The following is a 13,454-nucleotide window of genomic DNA, read 5'->3' as shown; positions in this document are numbered from 1 at the left end:
TTCTGATTTAGCACTTTTTATTTTTTAACCATTTAACTATAATAACAATTTCAAAACACTTTCTATAAAGGGATAGTTCACCTTAAAAATTAATATTTAGTCATTTATTCCCTCTCATGTTTCAAACCTGTATACCTTTCTATGTTCTGCTGAACACAAAGATATTTGAAAGAATGTTTTTAACAAAGCAGATCTCACAACCCATTACTACAATTGTAAAAAAAAAAAATATTGACAGTTAATGGGTTGTGAAGTTACAAACATTCTTTAATCTTTGTGTTCAGCAGAAAATAGAAAGGTATACAGGTTTGAAACATGTGGATAAGAAAATTATAACAATTTTCCTTTTTTGGTGAACTCTCTCTTTAACACATCACAGCTGTTAGGCTTTTTTGTATCCACCACCCCCAGCTCTTCCTGGAGCGTGCTTGAGGTGGTCTGCCATAGCTGCATCTATTTCCGATTCGGTGGCATTTGGGCTCCACCTCTTCACAGCATCTGAAGGAAGAGAATAATATGCTTCTTTTTAAAATAAATACAATTAAAATTTTGAGGTAAATGACATGCACTTACTTTCAAAATCTTTATGGTCTACAGCTAAAATGATATATTACTATTATATATATTATTGTACAAAATATGTTCTGCTTTAAATAAGTGTTAGATCAGTTGTGGGGGAAACAGCATTTGTCCCCTCCCTCTACAAAACCACTGTGGTGCCCTTGAGAAAGACCCTTAACTAGGTGTGTAACTGTCAAAAAATGAACAGGATATTTATGATAAAGACAGGTGAGGTGTGATGTCCTTCTGAATAGATCAAGCATAACAATAAAAATTACATCAATATAATTACATCAAAATAACATTCCCCAAATTACCTTGAATAACATAATACAAAGGTGTGCCTTTAAAAGACTTCTTTTCCAGATGTCCACCACCCTTCATATTGAACTTTGCCATAAGACAATTTCACATCATTCTGTGAAAGAACTGTAAGATTACTTCACCTTAGACAAATAACCTAAAAGGTCAATAAATCACAATTAACAGTAATGAGCAATTGCATACAATGTTCAAACATACACTATGTGTTAACACTTTACAACTTCACTTGTTTCATCTACCAACTTCACTTGTTTCATCTACCATGTAACAAGTGCTATGAACTATATCATCATCCATAAGTTTGGGTGACAAGTAACGGCTTACACTGAAATTATGTTTTGATTTCTTGTTTTCAGTATGGCTAACTGTTTAAGTCACTACGAACATTAAAACTTCTGAACAAGTGATGTGTGACGGATTAAATCCTGAATTGAAGTAATATAAATAGCTGGATTAATTATGGTGGTAATCAATATATATTCCTTAAATATTATGCAGGATTACACAATTCAAGGGAAATAAATACCTATTCATAACGTTGTCCACGGAGTCTCTGACAGAATATCCACCAACTCAGACAGTTGCTGGACCTAAATGTGAAAACAATGGAAATAATGTTATAGAAAGATAGATGGAAATATAAATACATATTCTTTATGTCACAACTTACGCAGGTCAACTTATCAACATCTTTGATGTATTCATAATGCAAAATACACAGTCATATAGCATTTCTTACTTCTTGCATTTGAAGCTGAGGCCATAGGTGAAGAATCAGGTAGTCTCCATCCGGTAATTTTTTCGTTGTGTTACCTCACCTGTACAAATAGAGTTAATGTTATGGTAGTGTAATATTTTAACAGTTAATAACTTCAAACCCAGAGAGCATCCATCTGAAACCAGTATACTGCAGTATACTGAATCCAGTAACTTCACAGTATACTGCATTAGTTATGAAATCAGCTGGCTGTACTTTTAGGTCTTTGTGGTTGCAATGACAGACATTATAAGCTCTGTATTTGTAACTATTAACTCAGATTCAGAGAAATGTAAATTTTTATCCTCCAAGCTGTGTTGCCACTAATGTAAAATCTTGTGATGCACGATAAATCGCATGTGATATCATGCGCATCTCGTCAGTAAAGCCGGTTCCTTGATTAGTAGTAAATCACCATCACCTGGTTTCAGATGGATGCTCTCTGGGATTGGGGTGCCCACTGGTACTGGATCGTCAATCCAGAATTTGGGGTTGTAGACAATACTATATAGACAATAAAAACAAAAGGTGTAAAAAATGATAAGTTATTTAAGGTAAGAAAGGACACATTAATGAATGAATAACACCATAACTGTACAATTACAAAAAATCCGCTTTAGGTGTATGACAATACACAAGAAAACAATACTATGCCTCTTTCGGTTGTCTGTAAGATGGCTGTTCATTATGTGACCCTGCGAAACAAATGACACCTTGCATGTAATTTCATTAAGTACAATAAACATACACATGCACAATGTATTTTAAAAAATACATAGTAGTGTAAAATATTAAAATAAATCACTTTTTATATCAAAGTTTGGGATATTATGTTGACATTTAGGCAAAACCCTGACTCATGGAATACATTTTTACCTATAAATGAGAATGACATTATAAAGATGGAACTGTATGCAATTTGGAGCCAAGCAATGTGTTTGTATAGTGTGGGAATGCACAAAAAAAAGCATCAGTAGCACGTACACAGCATCAGTGTCACAGCTTATTCTAGGGTATAGATCAATCACACCATCTTGATACCGATGTTTACTGTCATGATGTGTGCCATCACCTGTGTAAACAAAAAAAAAGTGTGTTGGACACAAAACTTGATCTTAAGAACAAACAAGGACATATGACAAATTAGAACATTAACAAATGTGTAGACTGTTTAAGCCATATCTACACAATTCATATCTACAGTTTGTCATACCTTCTTTTTTATTGTTTGTAGAATCTACAACATCTTCATTTGGTTTGTGTTGATCTTCAACTGTAAATAAAATGAAATTGTAATGATATTTACACCACAAATAACATCTCACATTTGTTTAAGTGTATTTTCAAATGGATTGTATTTTGAATGGTTATATTTTGGAGGAGGATCTGGGTAGGACACAGTCCTTTAAACAGCTTGTTTATTTTTATTTGGATTAGGTTCTGCTTTTCCTTTGTACAAAACAAAAGCAAAGGAAGTTAATCAAACACTTACACTGAGCTTTTAATACAGAACAGTATTTAACATTTTACATCTGCAATGTTAATCATTACCATCATGCCAAATGACTTTTCTCTTTCAGATAATTTACTTTCTGAAAGAAACTCTCAAAAGGCTACATAAATAAGTTTAAGTAATAACTTTGACTATCATTAAACATACTTTATGGCATACCATGTATAAGTTCAGAGTAACTTTAAGCCTACTAGCTAATTTTACGTGTGGACAATTCTGGCAACGTTTATTTCGGTTCCTTCGTCAACAAGTAAAACTTAAGCACGTTAATCAAATAATACAAAATGTAACGTTACTTACCCAATAGTAGGTTTTATATAATATATAGACACAACTCCTTCATAAATTCACCCTCTCCTCGTGGCTTGCTGGCTGCACACGACGTACTTCCGGGAGAACGTGTGACGTGACAACTATCTCGCGAGAAAATCTATCCTATCGCGCGATTTTGTAAAATATTTTGTTAAAACATTCTTGGCAGCGCAGTTTTGAAATTACATCCAACTCAGACCTAAATGGTAACCGGATATATACTTTCTTTACATTTATATGCATACATTTAATAATAAAGCAGGTTGAAATAATGATGTATTTTGGCTTTGCAATCACACTGGGCACTTTGTGATTATAATTTTTTTAAACAAGATAAAGTTAATATATTTACTTTGTATACAAATCGTGTATTTCATAAAGATAATTCTGTTTTTTTCCTACTAGTCTAGTCTAGACGTGTAAAAGACGTCAGTGGACGTCTATTCACAACCTCTTAAAAAAATACTTTTTGCACTTAAATTAATTATTACAGTATTAACCAAGGTGTAGGCACAGCATTTGCATATTTCACAATAAATTTATAGAAGGTTTATGATTTTTTATAGAGGGTCATGATGGACTATAAATGCACGTGTAAAAGACGTCACCTAGTGACGTCCTCTTACAACCGATTCACAACAGGGTATAAATATTGAAGCACACGTAGTAAAAGTCAAAGTAACAATTATACATGCAACCCCATAGAACTATAGACATGTACAAATGTATCTGAATGCATTTTTATGAAATGTTCTGTGTTACATATTTTCACCGATTTGTGCCGTCATACCGCGACTATTTTTGGCCAGGGACACGACGTTGCGGTCGGACCAATGTTTGCTGGGGTAGCTTACGTGCTTTTACACTAGGTCCAGCACACTAAAATGACTTCAGATCAATTTGATAGCAGAAACTGTTCAGCATATTTTTTACATTCAGAGCTCTGACTTCAGTAAAGCAAAGTTCACCAAAATCTTATTGTGGTATTTTGCGTAAGTGAAAAAAGAAGACATGACCTCCTTAACATTAACAACTAGTTTACTCCACCGCTGCTTAATTAACCATTGGCGTGTTTTCCGCGTGGATCCGGCTCGGTTGTATTATGGATTTCCGAAAGTGACTGGATCACCAGGTGTACACACCGTTGACCTCCGGTCCGACGTGGGTACCAAACCCGGAGCTGGCATGCGCAAAGCCATGGCGGAGACAGAGCACGGAGATGATGTGTTTGCAGAGGACCCTACAGTTAATGGTTAGAGATTACTTTCCTCAATCTAATGTGTTTATAATTACTGCCATACTGAAATAAGCTTTCTATTAACTAATTCATCATTTATATAAGTGTTAAAATATAAAGGTAACACACTAGTCAAGTTTAAACACACTATATTGATCTTAAAACTATACACTGAAATACTGGTTCCACATGATTGAATTAAGTTTTCTTAAAATTATTATTTTTTAAAACGTTTTTGGATCTACATAATTTTAACACCATTCAACATGATTGAATCAAGTTTTCTTACAATTAAATAACTGTTAATACAACTAACAGAGGTTTTAAAGTTTACATTCATGCATGATCCATTGGAAGCTAAGCTACATCATCCATACTTAACCCTTAAGAGTTCCTAGGGACATTTTGTGCCATTTTGATTTTGATTTTTAAACCATCTTGACTGTGATGGTTGAATATTGCCCAAACTTGCCAAAGGTTAATAATTTTTGATACATTTTAGAATTTTGGTTTCAGTTTTTTAAATTAGCTTAAAATGGCTAAGCTACGCAAAAACCGACTAATGTGTTCCTAAGGACAAAAACTGCCCCATTGACAACCATTATAACTACCATTTTTGACCCCCCATTTATCTTAACTTAAACTAATACAAACCTTTATGTCAATATATCATTTTAAACTACTGGCCTTGAAGTTTTAATTTTTATACTTGTCCACCAGGTGGCGCTACTTTTAACCATTTCATGCATTCATCAAAATGTCACAATTTTTGCTGTTTTCTGCGGACCGCATAGCTGCTGAAAAGATAAACCTTTAATGTTGAAAATTGGTGTGTGTGTAAAATAAGTGTGTCTGAGTGGTAAGGGGGTGGTGGTGATGTTGGGGTGGAGTCGGTATTGAGTGGGGCAGGGGGGCATATTCAACATATCCAAATTCTTCTCCCTTTTGAAGGGCACATTCTGCGTTATAAACTAATTCAGTAATAAAAACGATGAGAGGCCAGAACCAAACAAAATCAATGTTCATTTTGTTTCTCGCTCATGTTGTTTATGCAAGTACACTGCTATAAGTATGAACAGTATAGCAGAAGTAGTGAAAATGGCAAGGCATTACAGCACACATAAGGCTCCTGAAATAATCATGCACTTCAAGAGCGAGGATGGCTCCTCATCTTCCTCCGAGGATTCTGAGGTCTACACGGAGGCCTCAGAGGTGGAAGTAGACCAGCTGGAGTCTAATTCATTAGAGGGATCTTCAGAAGACTTGTCAGAAGGTGAGAGCGGAGAGGAGATGGATGAAGTGGCGGCAGGATGGACGTCAAATATGGAAAAATCTTCTGGTCTCCCACAAACATGGAGATGCTCCGCTACTTCCCAGCAGCCAGAGATTTGATCCCAGGGCTCACACACTATGCCACTGCCCGAATCAGTGCCCTGACTTCAAGCTTTTCATTGATGCTGATGCAGGAAATCCTGTAGCATATTGGGGCCATGACAAACCTACATGGGAGACAGTCATAGACTGGAGAGATCTAGAGACAGAGAAACTGCAGGCTTATGTGGGGCTTCTCATTCTGGCCGGTGTTTACAGATAAAAAATGAATCAGCCCTCAGTCTCTGGAGTGAGAAATCAGGACAGGTCACTATCTGGGCTACGATGTCCCACAAAAGGTTTCACGACTTCAGCCAAACACTGTGGTTCGATTAATGTTAACATATTGGCATTTAAAGAGTTAAAATTTCCAAAATTTTATTAATATTTCACATACATGTTTCAGGAAGAAGTAGTGTTAAAACATTTAATAGTTTAAAGTGGAAAAAATTATTGATGTATGATATTTTTAGAGCAGTTTTTGGGAAGGTGTCATTTTGGCCTTAGGATCATTTTGGCCTTAGGAAGTGTGAGTTTTGTATAAAATCTGACCCTGTTCAAAAAATAACAATGCATCAAAATCAATGTTGCTACCAATCTTTGACCCATCCTAGGGTCTAATAATAATTATAATCAAATGGTAGTTCAAATGTTTTTTTGGGGGAAAATATTTAGTTTTTTTGTTTTTTCTGTTAAAAAACATGGGTTAATGTAAACAAACTGGCATGTAAAGGGTAAAAATTTCCACAAATTATATTAATATTTCATATGTATGTTTCAGGCAGAAGTAGTTCTAAAAGACTGAATCGTTTAAAGTGGAAAAAAATATTGACATATGATATTTTAGAGCAATTTTTGGGAAGGTGTCATTTTGTGGCCTTAGGAACACTTAAGGAAGTTTTGTATAAAATCTGACCTTGTTCAAAAAATAACAATGCATGAAAATCAATGTTGCTACCAATCTTTGACCCATCTCAGGGTATAATAATAATAATAATCACATGGTGGTTCAAATGTATTTTTTGGAAAATATTTTGTTTTTTTGTTTTTTTCTGTAAAAAAACATGGGCTAATGTAAGCAAACAGGCATATAAAGGGTTAAAAATTCCACAAATTTAATTAATATTTGATATCTATGTTTCAAGCAGAAGTAGTTCTATAAGACTGCATCGTTTAAAATGAAAAAAAATATTGACGTATGATATTTTTAGAGCAATTTTTGGGAAGGTGTCATTTTGTGGCCTTAGGAACACTTAAGGAAGTTTTTTATAAAATCTGACCTTGTTCAAAAAATAACAATGCATGAAAATCAATGTTGCTACCAATCTTTGACCCATCTCAGGGTATAATAATAATAATAATCACATGGTGGTTCAAATGTGTTTTTTGGAAAATATTTAGTTTTTTTGTTTTTTCTGTTAAAAAAAACATGGGCTAATGTAAACAAACAGGCATATAAATGGTTAAAATTTCCACAAATTTAATCAATATTTGATATCTATGTTTCAGGCAGAAGTAGTTCTAAAAGACTGCATCGTTTAAAATGAAAAAAAATATCGACGTATGATATTTTTAGAGCAGTTTTTGTGAAGGTGTCATTTTGTGGCCTTAGGAACACTTAAGGAAGTTTTTTAAAGGAACTCTTGAGGGTTAAGTAGTAGTAGTTGAGACTTCAAAAAGTAGCTCTTTGGCTGAACATGATTAAATCACGGACAGTGGTTCCACATTTTTTCTAACCTGAAATGAACATTTAAGATATACTCAACTACTTCAAAGATAGAATATGACTGAATCAAGTTTACTTACAGTAATATGAAAAAACAAATATTACACCTTTTAATTTCTACATTTACATTATTCAGTTCCACGCGAAGCATGCTGGTGAATGGAAAGCTTCTATCTAAATAAATAAAAAATTATGTTGAATTAACATGTTTAAAATAAGTTAACTAGACAATAATGTTTTATTTTGAGTGTCTGAGCTTCGTGACTGAACTCTTTTCTTTTAAAATGTGAATAAAAACCTGGCAACAAGAAGTCAGCAAACATGTGAACTTGTTTAGCGTTGCAAAAACAAATTATAGATCCTTTGAAAAATATACAGTATGAATCTGCTAATCAAGTTGTTCAGAGCTACCTCAAAAATAGGCTGGAGTAGGGTTGGAACAGGACATGTGTCTAGGAACATGCAGTACTGCCACTCCCTATGCAGAGTACGCAGTTTGCGTAGGGCACCTACTCTCCCATGTTTGCTGGCAACAAGAAATCAGCAAACATGGGAACTTGTTAGTGTTGTAAAAAACAAATGATAGCTCCTTTGAAAAATATAGGCTACAATATGAACCTGCCACTCAAGTTGTTTACCTATAAAAAAAAATAGCCTGGAGTAGGGTTGGAACAAAAATATGCACAGGTGCCTTTTAGGAACATGCAGTACTGCCGCTCCCTATACGCAAGGTACGCCGTGCACCAACTCCCCCGAGTGGGCCCCATCTTGTTCATAAAAAAGTTTCATTATACTCTGCAAAAGTATTATGCCACCACCTCCAGACTTGCTGTTTCAGAAGTTTTAATGTCTATCCATATTTATTTTTCACTTTTACACTAAAAACTTGACACTTCAGTTCATACTTTTATACTGTTTTTAATACTACATACACATTTCCTGTAAGTTTTGGTTGTATTCTAATAAAAAGAATGAGAAATAATATATATGATCACTATAACATTGCAAAAACAACAAATCTAATAGTGGCATAGTGGCCATATACATATATATGGATAATTCTGGATGCCATTCTTTCTACAGAATTACAAAAAGAAGCTGCTGATATGTTTGGTATGGAGGCTGCTTTATTTGTCCCCACAGGAACGATGGGTAATCTGATTGCAGGTATGCTGATGCTCAGAGCTATTAATAAAACTTAGGAATAGTATGGGCATATAACACTATTCTCTCTCTTTTAGCTATGGTACACTGCAAAGAAAGGGGAGATGAGATGATATTAGGTGACCTCTCTTATAGTCACATCTCTGAACAGGGTGGAAGTGCACAGGTATGAACAATGGAGTCACACATCTTTCCTTTAACTTCTGTCTCTTCTCAGAAAAGATTATTTTATTTAGCATTTTTGTAATCTTATATCAATTTTAGTTTTTATGTGTGATGCATGTACATATCGTGTTGAACCTTGTTTTGTAACAAATGAAAAACAATAGTGTCTTGGAAGTCTGTATTGAGAGTTCATTTTCAAAAAATCAAGCGCTTGTAGTTGATTTATCGCTTGTTATCTGTAAATGTGGTCTTGTCTTGGTAGCTTGCAGGTATCCATTCCGTAACAGTGACTACACTAGCCGATGGCACCTTTGATCTAGACCAGGTGATCTCTAAGATCCGTCACGGTTACCCAGACATACACTACCCACGCTCTCGCCTGGTGTGTATTGAAAATACGCACAATATTCTGGGAGGGCGAGTCCTTCCACTCTCGTTCCTGCAGGAGGTTAGTGACCAGAACATTGTTTCACGTTGTAGCAACCTGTCTGGTAACATTTGGTGTCCATCAAAGTGTTTGAGGCAAGCATATTTTTTTCATTTTCTCCAAACGACGAATGCAGCCTGAATCTGATGTTAAAAGCAGGATGTTACAGTAAATGCATTAAAAAACCTAATGTGGTGCTTTGGAGTGATTGTATTTTAAGAAAGAATTGCGTCTTCTGCCCCTAAGTACAATTAAGTATTTTGATCAAAATGCTACAAAGCGCTTCTCCTAAATCTCCGACCTAACTGTAAATGTATGTTTTCTTACTGAAAGCTTCGCTCTGTGGCTGATACGTTCGGTCTGGCAGTGCATATGGATGGAGCGAGGTTAATGAATGCAGCCGTTGCTCAGGGTGTTCATCCCTCTGTTATACTACAACATTGCCACTCCGTCAGTGTGTCTCTGTCCAAGGTAAGAAATATTTTATATATAATTATGTAGGTCTGCTTTAGATACGTCTGACTTTATGTATTATGTTTAAGGCAAGTTAAGTTTTATATCCCCACTGCTCAAACCTGAATAACAAAGTCAGTGGTTATATCTTTAATAACATTAACACCACAATAAGAAATAAGAAACCAAGCCACAATAAGTCACTGAATTGAATATCTCAAATCTCTTTCAGTCAGAGGTCTTCTAACTTAAAGACACAAAATGTGAATTGAACAATAGTGTAATAAACATAACTCTATAGTCATTGTATGCTGCAGTAATGTATGATAAAAGCTACAAAATTTGAATTTGTGATAAAATGTCAGACTCGCCTTTAAGTACAACAGAGTAGTTAGGTTTTTTTGTGAAGTGCTTTCCAGTAATTTCATGTCAAGGAAAATCTTCTGAAGGGCTGGGAACCAGTTTAAAGAGCACAAATCATGCTATTTGAAAGGTTCGACTCCGAGTCAACTCTTTCTTTTAAAAGACAATAACTTTATGCACTTTCAGCTTTTGCAGACTGTGTACATTCACTTACAACTACATGGCACACTGCATGAAAGGGAATTTTCACAATTCCATACAATTGGCACTTATAGTAGCCAGGGACCGCCAAAGAGGGGATATGACTGACACGTAAAGCAACTAATCATGTTTCGTGCCGCATCATGTTTCGGGGAGTGGAGATGTCTCCACAATAACAGATCAGTGTGCAAGCATCATTCACATATGTCTCTAAAGTTTAGATCAGATCCTGCACGCCTGGACACATCTCCTAGAACTTAATCCCATGTCTCGTGTAATTCAACCAATCAATGGACGGCTTTTAAAGGCATTTATTTTTAAATGAAGAAAATGTTTGAGTATTGGAAATAAAGTGTCTAACAAGTGTTTATTGAGAATAAAGGCATATGTTAAGTAGGGGTTGGTATAGGGATGGCTTTTATTTATATATAAGTGAATGCAGTGTATACATTAATAAAATACAGTTTTGCATTCATATCACCTGCTTGCCTGATTTCATTAAGTGTGACTAAATGTGTAAAACTACATTGGGGGTAATCATTGCAAATGCATTGCATTTGCAGTGCATCTACATTTAAAATTTGAATGTGCAAAAGGACATATGAATGGCTCTTTATTATAAGACAGATACAAAATAAAATTGGATTGAAACATCCTTCACTTTTGTGTATGAATCATTTTTGTCGAGAAATGGCTGCTCACTCAAAAATCCTGACTGCCCCCCAGTCCAGCAAGCCTACCGGGCCTGTTCCCAACCCTCACAAAATCCTCAGAGAAGATGTCAAGAGTATTTCCATTTAAATATGGCGCTTGTTTGGATTGTGACAGAAAGAAGCTCGCTTTCTGAGCAGAGCATTAATTTTTCCTCTCGCTGAAACGCAAGCAAACAAATGTAATTGTGGCTTATAGACAAATATGAAAATCAAATCTGTCATTATAGACATAATGGGAAAGACTCACTCAAGTTATTCATGCTTGAATACTCATACATTTTAACGTGTTTGGTTGTAGCTCTTACATAATATCTTGAGTTATTATAATTGTTTGATTTACAATACACAGTTAAAGGCTTATTTGATCTGAATTGCTGTTTGGCAGGGGCTGGGGGCACCTGTAGGAACCATGCTTGGTGGGTCAAAAGATTTCATAGAGAGAGCAGATCGTGCCCGCAAGGCACTTGGAGGAGGAATGCGCAAAATGGGTATCTTAGCAGCAGCTGGTAGGATCGCCCTGTCGGACATGATTGGTAGACTGGAAGAGGACCACAGGAACGCCAGACAAAGCGTATGAAATCTTTTGACCCATGCTCTGAAGGTGACCGAAACCCTCAGAGTTCCTTAAACCTTCAACATTGCACAAACACTGTCAATGTGATGCACAGCTCCATTAGTTAAACTGTATATGGACAACTTTTATGAAATACTCTAATAATTATGAGAGAATTATATGGACAATAAAAAATATTGAAGTATCAATTCCATTAGGATTGTGTTAGTCATCTAATTACTCTTAATTTCTTTTGGCAATAATGTTACTTAAAACTGGAAATGTATTTTGATCAACAAGAGCTCTGAATAAATCTCTCCCGTTTTCTCTCCCTTCTAGCGCTTATACAGTGCCACCCTCCTTTCTACCAGCTGGACCTTGCCACCGTGGAAACGAACATTGTGAGGTTTCATCTTCAGGACGAGCGAATGAGCCTACATGAGTTCTGTGAGCGTATGGCAAGGGTTGATGAGCAGGAGGTGAAGGCTTTGGGTCAGGGGATCCGGGTGCTGATGTTCCCATACGTGAGGGGTGCAGTCAGGGCTGTGTGGCATCAGGGTATCAGTGAGGAAGATACTGAACTGGCTATAGAGAAGGCCCAGTTTGTGGCTCGACAGCACAGATGCAAGTCCGTCAGGACAGCACTAATACAATAACTGTTTTTGTCAACAGTTTAGATCAGTTTGTACATTTTTTGGGGGAGGAGGCATTTTCACAGTAGCGCCTCACTGCAGAACACAGGAAGATCCAGGGGGCGGGGTTGGATTCAGATCCAGGGGGCGGGGCTGGATCCAGGTCCAGAGATCTCATCCCACTGCATTTTGATTGGTCGGCAGTTTTATCACAAGACACGTCATATACTTGTTGTTGCGTTACCATTCCGCATTGAGACAAAATAACTAAATTAAGTTATTCTTTTGACAAACAAAACTTTACTTATGACTACAATAAAAGTAGTGCCTTTAAGGTGAAATGTAAGGTTTTTTGCTATAATGTTTTGGAGTAAAACATTTTGGGTACTACGAGTAATCTTACCACGCGTAGTTTAATACATATGTATGTATACAGTATAAATATGCATTTTAACATATAGCCTATGGCATGTTATTTAGAAATTCATTAATTGAATGTTTATCTTGTACAGACTTTGATTTTGTTTTAACGCGTCTTTGTTTATAGCAGGAAACAGGCCTCCCTTCGCAGAAGGTTTACTTTTCTTACAAATGTGCTAATAAAAGATATCAAATAAAATTGTGTTTTTATATTTACACGGAATAAGTATAATAAGTGGGATAATGTACACCCAACCGGGTCGCAAATAAATCCGTTCAGTGATCACCCTGTCGGGAACGTGTCCCTTACCTCCCTTACACCTAACTGTGATCATTACTTACTAAATTATAAATCTTTCTCAAATATATTATTAATCAAACGTACACTTAAATTTATAAGAGCAAACGTTGGCGACCACAGGTTGCAACAATGCAAATATACTGGTTCATTTGGCGGAGCAAATATAAAGTGTTTAATATGGTGTATGTACATATTTTCCCATACTTCAATCATAATGACAATTCAGTGTTTTAATGTTTTTTTTACAATAAATTGTGTGAT

General features: G+C 35.7%; 1 protein-coding gene and 1 long non-coding RNA gene across 4 annotated transcripts; one reads left to right on the top strand and one right to left on the bottom strand.

The window, feature by feature from the left end:
* Positions 1-3,586, bottom strand: LOC141282382 (uncharacterized). Of its 3 annotated transcripts, none has more exons than XR_012336982.1 (9): positions 3,456-3,586; positions 2,856-2,915; positions 2,627-2,714; positions 2,297-2,337; positions 2,064-2,146; positions 1,625-1,703; positions 1,412-1,475; positions 879-1,021; positions 1-498 (listed from the first exon to the last, which is right to left on the bottom strand). It is a non-coding gene; the product is annotated as an uncharacterized lncRNA (long non-coding RNA). The 3 variants fall into 3 exon arrangements; XR_012336983.1 differs by having other exon boundaries at positions 879-990; XR_012336981.1 differs by having other exon boundaries at positions 879-979; positions 3,456-3,585.
* Positions 3,587-4,478: 892 nt separating this feature from the next.
* LOC135744460 (uncharacterized) lies at positions 4,479-12,522 on the top strand. The gene is made up of 7 exons (XM_073814396.1): positions 4,479-4,719; positions 8,885-8,968; positions 9,043-9,131; positions 9,393-9,578; positions 9,891-10,028; positions 11,673-11,854; positions 12,169-12,522. The coding sequence occupies exons 1-7, from the start codon at positions 4,479-4,481 to the stop codon at positions 12,494-12,496; spliced, it is 1,248 nt and encodes a 415-aa protein (XP_073670497.1). The 3' UTR covers positions 12,497-12,522.
* Positions 12,523-13,454: the final 932 nt, after the last annotated feature.

This window comes from Paramisgurnus dabryanus, chromosome 1, assembly GCF_030506205.2.
Source record: "Paramisgurnus dabryanus chromosome 1, PD_genome_1.1, whole genome shotgun sequence".
Lineage (NCBI taxonomy): Eukaryota > Metazoa > Chordata > Actinopteri > Cypriniformes > Cobitidae > Paramisgurnus > Paramisgurnus dabryanus.
This window is presented reverse-complemented; position numbering and strand designations above follow the sequence as displayed.